Consider the following 13,605-nt stretch of genomic DNA (forward strand, 5'->3'; position numbering starts at 1 on the left):
GCCTTGCAGCTTGTAGACAGTTGAAGTTGAAGGCAGCTGCTGCAGCAAGCTCTTGAAGAACAACTAAGTGCAGGGAAGTGAAAGGGTGAAGGGAACCTTCCATGGCCTGCAGACATTCCCACTGGGAAAAGCACTGCACTGTGATGTGCACTGCCTTGTGCTGCTACAACAGCTTTGTACTTTCCATTTCTTTGACCTGCCTTTTTCCCCAGACACAGCTCACTATCTAAGCAGAGATTGATCAGTGTTTCCTCCTGTTTGCAAAACTACCCTTGGCACTGCTCACCTGCACTGGAATCCTCTTGGCAATATCAAGAATGAGCTCCACATTTGCATAGTTGTTGTTGTTGGGTCCTCCTGGAACCGGGACATAGTGATCTGCCATTTTGATATACTCTGCAGACACAAAGAAAGGCTCTTTCAGGCTGCAGCTCTGATAAATGGCATTTGCTCTGCAACAACTAAATCCACAGCACTGGAAGTACTTCATCTCCTCCCAGGAAAATCCTCCTTGACAGGCTAGCAGCTAGCAACAGGATGAGAGGAAACAGGCTGAGGTTGTGCCAGGGGAGGCTTAGGTTGGAGATGAGGAAAAATGTCTTTGCTGCAAGAGTGGTCAGGGATTGGAAGAGGCTGCCCAGGGAGGTGGTGGAGTCCCCATCCCTGGAGGTGTTCAAGGAGTGTGCAGATGTGGTGCTTCAGGATCTTGTTCAGTGGGCATGGCAGCTGGGTTCTGGCTGGACTCGATGAGCTTTAAGGTCTTTTCCAACCTTAATGACTCTATGACTCTGTGATGACATGGACATGTATCTGACTTCATGCATCCTTGTAGGCACCCAGGTCTGTGCCAGGAGGAAGCTGTGCACCTTTCCTGGTCTTTCCAGCTCACCTGCATTTGCTTTCAGATCCTCAGGGGTCACCATGACAACAAATCTGATGGCTCGCTCATTCCGGAACATCTCATAGGACCAGCGGCGGATGGACCTCATGCACTTCACTGCTGCAATGCCATTGTTGGCTATCAGGACCTGAGGGGATGAGAGGCAGGGATGAAGCTCAGCCTGACAGCACAAAACATTCATGGAAACAGTTTTTTGTCTGCACACTTCCTGTCCAGTTTTGGGGCTGTGCGGTTTCATCAGCCAGCATTCAGTTCAGCCAGAACACCGAGGGGCCTACCCATCAGCTTCCAAATCACCTCTTGTTCAGCCACACATTTAGGACACCAGGAAGAAGCTCCTTACTGGGAGGGTGGTGGAACACTGGAACAGGATGCTCAGGAGGTGGTGGGAGCCCCATCCCTGAGACATTCAAGTTCAGGCTTGATGGGGCTCTGAGCAACTTGATTTAGTTGGGGATGTCCCTGCTGCAGGGGGGTTGGCCAAGATGGCCTTTAGAGGTCCCTTCCAACCCACTGCATTCTAGGATGCTATGACTTTCCTGTATGATGCTTTGCTTGGATTAAGGAAGAGCAGATCCCAGGGCAGAGGGACAGATGAGAGTAAGGATAATGAATGGCTACAACTTCTGATACCTGAAAGGAAGCCACTTCCCCCATTAAATGATTATCTGTTTTTAAACATTTTCCTTGTGGGTGTTGCAGTCTGCTTTTGTTGTATCTGTCTCCACATCCTTCTGTATCCCCAGGAGTGCTCTGGCCCACACTGTTGGTGCTTCCCTGTCACACGGACTAAGCCATCTGGGTGTTTGCTTACACACAGAAACCAAAACAGAGGCAGGAAGGTTAAGGGCAGAACCACAACTTGGGAGTTGAAGAATGTCAATATTTTGGTATCTGCAATGCAGAGCCTTAGAGAGAGAGAAGGCACAGCCCAGGAGAAGGGCACCCAGTGCCAGACAGGTCAGTGTCTCACCTTTTCGATGACTTTATTCCCTCCAAAGCGAGTGACAAACTCTGCTGGGGAGGCGACGGTGAAGTCCCTCTGCACGTCCACTTTCTTCCTGTCCCGCCCTTGCTTCACCAGGTGCAAACCAGACATGCTGGGCCTGAGTAGGGTGGTGGGAGACAGAAAAATGCAACTTGGCAGTGCAGATGCACAGAGATAGAGGAGGAGATGTCAGCAGTTTGCAAAGATCCCCTTGCCCACATTCACAGCTTCACAGATTGCACTGGGTTGGAAGGGACCCTTCAAGGGCATCTTGTCCAACCCCCCTGCAGTCAGCAGGGACACCTCCAGCTAGAGCAGGCTGCCCAGGGCCACATCCAGTCTGATTTTGAGTGTCTCCAGGGATAGGACTTCAACCACATCCCTGGGCAACCTGTTCCAGTATTTTACCACTCTCACTGTGCAGAACTTCCTCCTGATGTTCAGCCTAAAGCTGCTCCAGTTTCAAACCACTGCCCCTTGTCCCACCCCCCAGTAGATAAGCAGAGTAATTTCTGGCCTCCAGACCACCACAGCCTTGGTCCTCAGTGTTTACAGGGCTGCCTCTGGTTTCTGGCTACCTTTCAGTTCTGTGTCCAAATGCCAGGGTCTCTGCACAATCCTAGTCATGCTAACACAGAAATAGGTTCAAATATATTCACTGTTTCCTGCTCTACCATACTGCTTTCAGCTCATTTAGGACAGCTGGGAGATGACAGCACAGCTTTCTGGCTCTAGTAAAACAGACATCCACCATCAGACTCCAGCAGCAAATCCTAATGGGAACCACAGCAAACAAATCTCCAGGTGCAAATGGGAGACTCTGCCACTGGCTACTGAAAATCATTTTCCAAGACCAATCATTTTAATATCAATTTTTAATCAATTTAATATCTTCCTCAAGCATTTTCAGAGCCAGAAGACAAACTTAATCACATTCCTCCTGCTTCCCCCTGAAAGCCAACTTTGTGCCTGCCCAGATCAGCTCCGTGCTCTGCCACCCCCTTCTGTGTGGGGCTGGAACCTTCACTCCCCTTCCTTCTGCTCCAGCTTCACAGATCTAGCAGGGATGCATCTCCCTTTGCTTTGCAGGCACTACAGGACCTGATCTGCCAAAGCTTATAAACCTGAGCTTGTGAGATGCAGCTCTCAGCCCTGCTCTTCACACAGTGCAGCACAACAGGGGAATAAGATGCTTTTGGTTTTTAAGTCCCTGAACCTTTACCTCTCCAGGCACTCAAAGCTCACCTAGTTCCAACCCCAGTGCCCTGGGGACAACTCCTACCAGCCCAGGCTGCTCAAGGCCTCATCCAAGTTGGCCTTGAACACCTCCAGGGAAGCTCTGCAGAACTTTTCTGTAGGGAGCAGAGGTATTTGGAGGGCATTTAAAATACTTTGACCCAAGAGCCCCAAGGGGGGCAGTGCTGCTTGGGCACTGTGCAATGGGCAGTGTCTGTCCCCAGGAGCCACACAGGCTGTGCTGGCTGCCTGGCAGCCTTGGGAACCTCTGGCCTAATCAGCTGCTGAATGCTGCTGCCATTGAGCAACTCCACTGGGAAACAGGATGGGATGCAGCAGACTGGAATTGCTGGGAGAGGGCACGAAGGGATTTCCAGAACAGCAAGAGAGCATCTTTACAGCTCCTGGAATTCAGCCCCTGTGCTGTGTTAAGATAGCTCTTTCTCTCCCACACATGAGGTATTCCCATGGCAAATAGCCATGACGATGGAGAACTTCGAGTCCAGCCGGGTAACTTCTCGAGAAATGCTGCTAGCTCAGATCCAGACAAGGGCACAGGAACAAGTCAGGTGTGCAGAGGATCCTCCCCTCTGTACTTCCCCTTCTTCCAGTAAGCTGCACTTCCAGAGACACGAGTGAGAGTTCCTCAGAAGGGAGAGTTCCTCAGAAGCGAGAGTTCATGAACTGCTCTGTGATAACCTCAGCCCAGGAATTCCAGGACAGGAGCCAACAGGCAAGAAAAGGAGGGAAGGTGCAGCTGAAGTTGAATTTCTACTACATCTGTGTATCCAAAGAGGGTCAGAATCTGTGCTATGGCAAGGAAGGCGCAAAGTCCCCCAAGTGAGGCAGGTTGATTCATTGCAAGTTTACTAAAAGCAGCCTCAGCAAAAACAGGGAAAAGATCAAAATCTCAGGGTCAAGAGCTGTCAGCGTGTGTGGACATGAACCACCCTCCCAGGCTGGCATTACTACACACATAAAGATGTTGCTATGGATAAAGGTTCAACAAACCCAGAAGTTCACCATCCAGAGCAAGGCGCAGCTCTTTCTAAGCAAGTCCAGCTCGGTGTCATTTCTGACTGCAAGCACCCCCAGAGCATCGTTCACTAACAGCCAGGGGCTGCACAGGGTAGCCAGAGCAGGAGAGAGCTTATTGCTGCAGGGTGAGATGAGGCATTTGGCAGCAAGGAAGACAGAACACCAAGCTCTAAACAAAACAGAATCCCTGCTGAGCTGGTAACACTCATCCCTACCAACCCCCAGGTCCCAGTTGCAGTGTTTTTGTCAGGTGGCAGCTTCCAAAACGCTGCCCCTCCCTCAGACTGGATCCACACTAGAGGTGTGCAGCATTTCAAACTTATGTAGCCCTGCTTGCCCACTGAGCTGTACCCTAGCATCCTTCCAGCAGACTGCATGCACAGATACCACCCAGCAGCTGCTGAGGCCTCAGAGGATAAAAGGGATATGGAACAAGATGGGTTTGCATTTGCAGCACAGTGCCCAGCTGCCTCACTGCCAGAGGCTGCTGCTGTGAGCAGACAATCACAGCTGTAGTTCTTACCTTTGCAGCATGTGGTATCTCATTTCCTGACCCTGCTCTGCAGAATCCTCCATGCTGGCTCAGGGAAGGAATTAACAGATTTCAGGCTTGCTTACGACTCCTCTAGTGGAGATGCTGCTATTTTTTGTTTCGACACTGCAGCTCAAAACCCAGCAGGAGAAAGATGCAAAGAGCCTCTTGCACTCCTGCGGCTCTCCTTAAGACAGAGGCACTTCTCAGATTGCTTCAGTCTTGTAACCTTTGTCCCTTGCTTTCCACCACCCCTCTCTCTGTCACTCTTCCTATGACGCAGCATGCATAGGGAGGGTAGCAGCTTCCCTCTCCTGCATTCAGAGGAAAGCAGCTGATCAGGAAAGAGAGAAAACGATCTACAGGTTACATAATCAGGCTTAGCACACAGAGAGAGCACTGCTGCAGCCCTGCCCGCAGCCCCGGTGCCCACTTCCACCCTGGCGGTGCCAGCAGAGCTGCCCCAGGCGCTCTGGCAGCAGCCTGGCCAGGCCCCGTCGCTGGCTGCTCCGCTGTGCCAGGCTGCTCCTCGGCTCGGAGCGCAGGGACGGCGGCCAGCCTGCCCCAGGAATTCGATCAGGTTGTCAGGAGGGGAGGCGACAAGAGAGCATGCCCAGGGGCACAGTTTGTACAGCAACACAAAACACGGGGCTGAGGCAGACATGGGACAGGAGGCTGTGCTGGACACCAGCTGGCACGCTGGGAGACCCTGCACAAGTCACTTTTTTCTGTTTCTCCACCCATAAAACAGAAATGAGATCACTCCAAGTACTGTGAGAATAAAGAGCTCACAAGAAAGGTGCCACAGCACGGCAGGGTCCATCACTGGAAAGAATTGGTTGGACTCAATGACCTTAAAGGTCTTTTCCAACCTTGATAATTTCATGACTGTGAATGTGTGGACTCAGTGTGGAGCACTGCAAAACCAAACTGCAAATCGAGAGGGAGGGAAAGGATGAAGAAGAGTAACGACTGCAGCACTGCAGTGCTAGGCAGAGCTGGGCAGGCTCGGGGCACAGCAAGGCACTGCAGCTCAAACCCTCAGCACACCAGGGGCTGTCCTGGCACAAGGACACATCCACAGCACTGCTTGTATCTGATGCACACTGCAACAGTCTGAGCCAAAGCCAAGCAGCCACCCCAGAGGGTATCACTCCAAAAAAAGGAGCAAGTCCCCAGAAGTGTCACATTAGAATGGGGACAGTGTGCAACCTTGAGCCCCGAGGGGCAAGGTGAGGGAACCAAGAATAGCAGAGGCGATAGGAGCAGCACCGTGAGCAGCAGGCACCAGCCAGTGCCATGTGTGGGTGAAGTGCAGGTAGGCAGCTCTGTCGGCACCCAGCTCCTGCAGGCACTGCCAGGGGGCACAGTGACACACTGTGGCAGTCACACAGACAAGGCAGTGGCAACCTTCACCAGGCAGCAGAGAGGCACCAGGGAAAGAACTGACACACAGAGCTTGCCCAAACGAAACCCCAGCGTTACAATCTGCCCATCAACTGCCTGCCTGCCTCCCCTGCCAGCCTCTGAAGAGCTCCTCAAGACACCAACCTACACAGCACACCAGAAATCTCACATTTAATTCACTCTAAAACAGAAGAAAAAGAACTTGCCTTGAAGTGTTTTCTGGTGCTGGCTCCACCTCAAGAAGCCTCCACTACATTTCTTACCACATCAGGTACAGATCCCTGCTCCCAGTCTGCTGGAGAGGGCTGGGGGTCCCTGCCTCCCACACCCCAGCTCATAGCTCATGCCAGGCTGCTCTCCCAGGTTCTCCAGACTCCTGCTTCTCTTCAGCTCTGCAGGGAGGCTGCCACAAAGCCACCATTTCACCAGTGCCAAGCAAGCCATCACAGTGGTAGAGGATCATGAACCTACAGCCCCTGCTGGATAAAACCTGTGCCGCTCTCTCTTCTGGTCTTTGCTGGCAGACCAGCAAAGCCCAGCTGCCATCCAGTGACTGCAGGATATGTGTTTTGGGTAGAAAATGCTGTATTCAGTCACTTTCACAATAAAATACTTGCATCACCCATGGTTCCATGAGATTTCCTCCATTCTCATCCTGAGATTAAAGTTTATACACAGCTTAACTGGAATTTTGTTCTTCAGGTTTGGTGAAAATGGTTTCCCAAACATTTGCCTGTGCTCCACAACACCCCAGCCACAGCCCCCAGCCCAGTTTCTGCCCATTGTAGCTGCAAGAAGACAAACCCTACACATACACAGAGCTCAGTGGCAGAGGAGCAGCTTCAGCAGTGGTTAAAAACATTCCTTGTGCCTTCCACCAGCTGAGTTCACTGCTTGAGATCAACAGGCAGGGCTTGCTGCAGCATCCCTACAAAGAGGTGCCACAGAAGGATGTCTTGTTCTGACACAACACTCACCAGCTACCCTGCACACGCTCACCAGCAACCCTGCACACGCTCACCAGCTACCCTGCACACGCTCACCAGCAACCCTGCACACGCTCACCAGCTACCCTGCACACGCTCACCATCTACCCTGCACACGCTCACCAGCTACCCTGCACACGCTCACCAGCTACCCTGCACACGCTCACCAGCTACCCTGCACACGCTCACCAGCAACCCTGCACACGCTCACCAGCTACCCTGCACACGCTCACCAGCAACCCTGCACACGCTCACCAGCAACCCTGCACACGCTCACCAGCAACCCTGCACACGCTCACCAGCAACCCTGCACACGCTCACCAGCTACCCTGCACACGCTCACCAGCTACCCTGCACACGCTCACCAGCAACCCTGCACACGCTCACCAGCTACCCTGCACACGCTCACCAGCAACCCTGCACACGCTCACCAGCTACCCTGCACACGCTCACCAGCAACCCTGCACACGCTCACCAGCTACCCTGCACACGCTCACCAGCAACCCTGCACACGCTCACCAGCTACCCTGCACACGCTCACCAGCTACCCTGCACACGCTCACCAGCAACCCTGCACACGCTCACCAGCTACCCTGCACACGCTCACCAGCAACCCTGCACACGCTCACCAGCTACCCTGCACACGCTCACCAGCAACCCTGCACACGCTCACCAGCTACCCTGCACACGCTCACCAGCAACCCTGCACACGCTCACCAGCTACCCTGCACACGCTCACCAGCAACCCTGCACACGCTCACCAGCTACCCTGCACACGCTCACCAGCAACCCTGCACACGCTCACCAGCTACCCTGCACACGCTCACCAGCTACCCTGCACACACCCTACCATTCTCATTTCCTAAACCTACTCAAACCCAAACAGCAAATACCCTCTGCAAACCATCCCCCTCCTCACAGCCAGGGCCTGCTGGCAGACAAAAGCAAACCCTGCAGAGTTCTCTGTCCAAGCCTCCAAGGAAAGCATCAGTCCTGCCAGCCACGCTCCTGCCAGCCACTCCCCTGCCAGCCACTCCCCTGCCAGCCACTCCCCCGCCAGCCACTCCCCCGCCGCAGATGGCAGCCAGGAGCCTGCACTGCTGCCAGCACCTCACATGCCAAGTGCTGCGGTGCCGTAGCCTTGATGCACAGGCAGGCTGCAGTAGGTGGCTGGTCTGAAAGGCAACCTGGAGGAGCTGCAGCTCACACACCCCTCAGAAAGGATTTCTCTCTCTCCTCTCTGGATTAAGCCTGGAAAAGCTGTGGAGGGAGGGCAGCGCCTGGCACCGGTCTGGGCTTTGTGCTGTGTAAATGTGTGAGGAGGAACCCCCTGGGGCGTGATGAGCTGCGGCCAACACAGGCATCCCTCAGACCTGCTCTGCCTGCAGACCTGCTCTTGTCTGGAGACCTGCTCTGTCTGCAGACCTGCTCTGTCTGGAGACCTGCTCTGTCTGGAGACCTGCTCTGTCTGGAGATGTGCTCTGCCTGCAGACCTGCTCTGTCTGGAGACCTGCTCCGTCTGCAGACCTGCTCTGCCTGCAGACCTGCTCTGTCTGGAGATCTGCTCTGTCTACAGACCTGCTCTGTCTGGAGACCTGCTCCGTCTGGAGATCTGCTCTGTCTGGAGATCTGCTCTGTCTACAGACCTGCTCTGTCTACAGACCTGCTCTGTCTGGAGACCTGCTCTGTCTGGAGATCTGCTCTGTCTGGAGATCTGCTCTGTCTACAGACCTGCTCTGTCTACAGACCTGCTCTGTCTGGAGACCTGCTCTGTCTGGAGACCTGCTCTTGCAACCTACTTCGCACTGAATCACAGAGTCCCAGAGTGCCAGACTGGAAGGGACCCCCAGGACCATCTGTTCCAACCTTTCAAGGTGATGGTGGAGTTGCAATGAGTTGGCACAGCAGCCTGCCAAGCTCTGAGTCTTCAAACTGTTCAGTGTAGGGGACTCCACTGCTGCCCTTGGGAGAAGATTCCCATGGGAATCTCACCAGCAGTAACTTGTCCCCATCACCCCTTGGCTTCTCCATGCCACTCCTTGTCCAAAGGGAGTCTCCATACTCCTGGCAGCCACCCTTTTTGTACTGGTCCCTGGCAGTAAGGTCTCCCTAAGCCTTCTCTTCTCCAGGTTGCACACCCCCAGCTCTCAGCCTCTCCTCACAGGGCAGCTCTGCCACAGGACAGAAAGCACAGAGGTGTTCACATCCAGCACACCAACACCGAACTCTGCAGCTGGAGCAAAAGGCTCCCTCTGTGCTGGCTCGCAGCAGTGGGAGGCAGCAGTCTGGAGCTGTTCAGAGCCAGCTCTTGCCTGGAACTGTTCAGAGCCACACAGTTGGCCTGATGGAGGCACTGCCAGAAACCAGGGCTTCAGCCTATAAACACTGAGACTCAAGATACAGCGAGGCTCCACTCAGCTCCAACAACAGGATTCCAGGAAATTAAATAAAGGATGCAGCACAAACAACAAAGCAGCCCTCTGCCTCCTCCTGGCTACAGAACTCCTCTGCCATGCCAGCACAGATCCTGACCAGCCACCCAGGCAGGTCTTAGCCCAAAGCAGTGCCTTTGGTTTCCAAACTGTACAGCCCCTACCAGCACAAGCTGCTGGGATTCCCTCAAACAAACAAGTTGCAGCAGCTGCATGGATGCAGAGCTGCAGTGCTGAGCCCCTTGTTTGTCAGATGTTGGCTTTTCCTAACCCATGCAGCTGCCTTTTACCTGCCGTGCTGCACGCATTCGAAACTGGACCCTCCCCACTTGATGCACAGGCCACAGACCACATCCCTGGTGATCCTTGCAAGGCCCAAAGCAACCTCACAGCTGTTAGGCTGGGAAGGAATCTGATGATGTAAGGCTCAGTGAGCTCCTCTGGATCACACACTCTTTATGTACCAAAATCTTGGTTAAAATAGAAGTCAGCACCTTTGAAGCTAGGGCTTACGTTTAGCAATAGTCAAGAACAATTTATTACACAGAAGAAAGAATCTCAGAGTGCTTCCCAAGTCACATTCAGAGAGAAGTTTCTCATCTACCACTCACATCAGGAAGGAGCATAGCTAACAGCTCACCACACAGCAAACAAAAGCTGTCCCCCAGGACTGCTGCTTTGGTGGGAGATTTCTGACCTGAAAGCAAACGCAACCATGGGAGCACAAAGATGAAGAGCAAATGGCATGCTTGGGGTTATCACCTACAGGTGCAAAATGCAACAGAGTTCCTTTAGTTGCTGTAGGCTGTACACAAGTTGAGGACTTTCATAGGTTCTTAGAATGGGTTGTCCTGGAAGGACCTTGAAGATCAAGGACTGTCTTCAAGGACACTTGTTCTCAGTGTTGGATGCTGTAACCAGCAGAGGCAGGAGGGCATTTATATGGCTGCCACTGATGCTCTTTCTTTAAGGCATAACCACAAGCCAGGGAAGCACTGAGCACCTTATCCTGCACAGTGGCTGCTCCAGCACAGCATTTCTGTTCAGCACTGATGTTCTCCACACCAATTTAAAGTTCATTACCAGAGCGTGGCTTTCTCAATCCTCTGCAGCAGCAGCCAGCTGGCACAAACAAAGGTCTTCATAGATCTCTAGTGGCATGGAAGCCTGTGTTGTACAACCTGTCCCAGCAGGACTGTCTTTAGCAAGAGCATAAACACTTAGCAGGATCAATAAGGTGATGAACAGCACACATGCTCCATGTGCTCAGGTGACGACAGAGGAGCTGGCACACAGGGTGCCCACAGCTGGGGCAGGAGGTATTGCTCAGACACCACAACCCCAGCCCATGATTTCCAGCTCAGACACAAGACCTGCAAACCTCAGATACTGAGCAGATGCCAAACAGCCAACTGCAACACCTCTGCCTCATGGACTGGCCATGGGATGGCACTTTTGATGCTGCTCTAAGAGCAAGAGAGAAGCAGCAGTGCCTGGTGCTGCAGGGCCACTCCCACACCCTGCTGCAGCCAACTGAAGGCTGCAGAGGGACTTTTCATCAGGGTGTCTAGGGACAGGCCAAGGGGGAATGGAAGCTGAGGCAGAGCAGGGTTAGACTGGAGCAGAGAAAGAAGTTCTGCAGCGTGAGGGTGGTGAGACTCTGGAACAGGCTGCCCAGGGAGGCTGTGGATGCCTCCTCCCTGGGGATGTTCAAGGCCAGGTTGGATGAGCCCTTGAGCTAGTTGAGAGGTGTCCCTGCCCATGACAGGGGGTGGGAGTAGATGACCTCTGAGGTCCCTTCCAACCTGAGCCACTCTGGTATTCTGTGATTTTAGAGATAATTATTCCCTGGGAAGGACTTCTCTGCAGCAAAGTCCCTTACCTGCAATACAACCTCTCATCTATCTGATCATAATTTCCTGTGTGAAACTAACCAGCAAGTGGAAAGCTTTCTGGCAGGCTCCCCTAGCCCTGCACCTTGTGTGCTGCACTAATCAAAGTGTACACACACTCCCCAGGAGTTTATCTTTGTCACTTCAGAAAGTGTTGTTCCTTTGTGACTACCAAAAGGAAGCTGGCAGCTGGAGCCTGTGTACCATTAACTCACTGTCACAGAGCAAGCTGTTGAACTTGTCTTTGTCTCTCCTTCTCCATCTGCAAACATCATTTGGAAATGTTTTGGTGCAGGGGACTACCACCCTGTAAACCTCTTCCAATTCATCCCACTTTATCTTAGAAAAACAGCCAAGGATGCTGTAACTCCTTCTGTTTGAATTGGCTTTTCTCTCCACTTCAGCTGCAAGTAAGAGCCCCCAGAGTAGTGCCAAAGTAAGCAGGTTACAACAGAGGTGCTCAAGGCTGCACAGCTATTGCAATACAGCTCTCTGATGCCAAGCAGTGTCCTAGAAGCTGATGGATTTTTTTTTTGGCTCTCTTATTGTCTATTTCCACACCACTGGCTACATCTTCATCCACTTGCTTCTAAAATATTTACAGTTACAGGGCTTCAGAATTACCTTTTGTGCTGCCAAATCACTACACCTTGCAGTCTTTGGAAAGGTAATCCCCTTGAAATTTGCTTTAAGAGTTTATATTGGTGCCAACTGGCTACAGCTGGCCATCAGCACGGCCAGAACAGCTCTCTGAAGTAGAAAGTACAACAGCCTGGCCTGTAGCAAAGAAATCCCCATGGGGCACATCCCACCAGTGGGATGCAAATCACCAACACTGCAGAAATAAAGGGGCCCTTGGACAGGCAAATATTAGTACCAAGACCAAAAAAATCCCAACTTCAAACTTCATTTGAGCCAGGAAGAGTTAGCAGCAGGGCTGAAGCAGCCTTCTCCCAGCTGTGAGGCCAACACCTCCCTGAGCTGCAAGTAGCAGCTCCCATACCCAGCCTTGGTTTGTCCTCACTTTGCAGCATCTTTCTTGAACCACCCACAAAATTTTCTCTATCCAAACTAAAAAACATTCCAAGCAACAAGGCATTGACGTTACCCAAAGGTCCTGCCAATCCTTTGGCTACATATAAAGCATAAAACCCCACACAAAGACAAAATAAGCAAATGAAGTCCTTGTTCCACACAGGTGACAGCTTCAGAGCTCTCAGTCAGCACACTTCCATTTTCTGAGAGCCAGGGCAGGAGCCAGGCAGTGCCAGGCAGTGCCAGGCAGTGCCAGCCAGGCCACCAGGACACTCAACTGAGATGTCTGAAAGGTGCTCAAAGCATCCAGGCACAGATATTTCATCAGAACCAATGGAAGCAGAAGGGTTTGATAAACACACAAGAGGTCAGTTAGAAACGATCCAGAAGCTGTCTGAGCAAAACAAACTCATTTGAGGCCAGATGCAGATACAAAGATGAATTTTTGGATGATCTTTGGAATGATGAGGTGAAAGGCTGAGCCTGTTCACCCATACCTCATATGGCTTGCGGGGCCATCCTGGGCGTTGGGAAGTCCAAGATCTGAAAGGGAATCTGAGCAGACAGAGGCAGGCGACAAGGACCTCTCCTTCTCCTCTAGGAGGTCCAGCTTCACCAAGGAGCTCGTCTCATCTTCTGAGTTATCTTCTGACACAGAGCCAATGATGAAGCGAGAGTGAGGGCTCATCTCCAGGGGTTTAGTGGGTTGGGAAGACTCTTCCATGGCTCCTACAAATTGGGCTCTCAGCACTGCAAGAGGCAAAAGAAAGCAAGAAAACAAACCCTGAGGTCAGTAACTGCTGCTGCTGGACAAAGCAGAGGACATTTTGATAGGAAATATGATGTTAAAACCCCACAGCTGCCCCCAGACAGGAGCCCAGGAGCAGAAACAGCTACTGCTGCTGTCATCAGTGCCTTCTCTGTTTGCACAAGGACCCTGGGATCCAAGCAGCTGCTCCCTCTGCTCTGTGCAGTACCTGCCCCTTCAGACCAAGCTGCAGGAGGCACTAAGAGCAAGAAATACAAACCACACACCAATGCATGCCTCAAATCCAAAATCCTTCTTTTCCTATTATTCTTTGGCTACTGGTGACATTTAAACCTGGGCTGCTCTGCATGACCCTGCTTAAGCAGAGGGTTGGACTAGGTGGGCTTGGG

The 13,605-nt window shown here is 52.4% G+C and overlaps 1 protein-coding gene across 3 annotated transcripts in view; it reads right to left on the reverse strand.

Annotated features, from left to right (window-relative positions):
• The window catches only part of ACACA (acetyl-CoA carboxylase alpha), a 105,438-nt gene extending 92,249 nt beyond the window's left edge, over nt 1-13,189 (reverse strand). Inside the window, exons 1-4 of one of the 3 annotated variants that reach the window (XM_054394135.1) lie at nt 12,945-13,189; nt 1,875-2,007; nt 890-1,028; nt 287-396 (exon numbers count right to left, since the gene is read on the reverse strand). In XM_054394135.1, coding sequence (XP_054250110.1) covers nt 287-396; nt 890-1,028; nt 1,875-2,007; nt 12,945-13,171 — 609 coding nt within the window. In that variant the 5' untranslated portion in view covers nt 13,172-13,189. Of the gene's footprint in view, nt 1-286; nt 397-889; nt 1,029-1,874; nt 2,016-12,944 lie in introns of those variants that run through there. The other 2 variants (XM_054394134.1, XM_054394136.1) reach the window with 2 other exon arrangements.
• Nucleotides 13,190-13,605: the final 416 nt, after the last annotated feature.

The sequence above is a fragment of the Indicator indicator genome, chromosome 30, assembly GCF_027791375.1.
Source record: "Indicator indicator isolate 239-I01 chromosome 30, UM_Iind_1.1, whole genome shotgun sequence".
In the NCBI taxonomy this organism is placed as follows: domain Eukaryota; kingdom Metazoa; phylum Chordata; class Aves; order Piciformes; family Indicatoridae; genus Indicator; species Indicator indicator.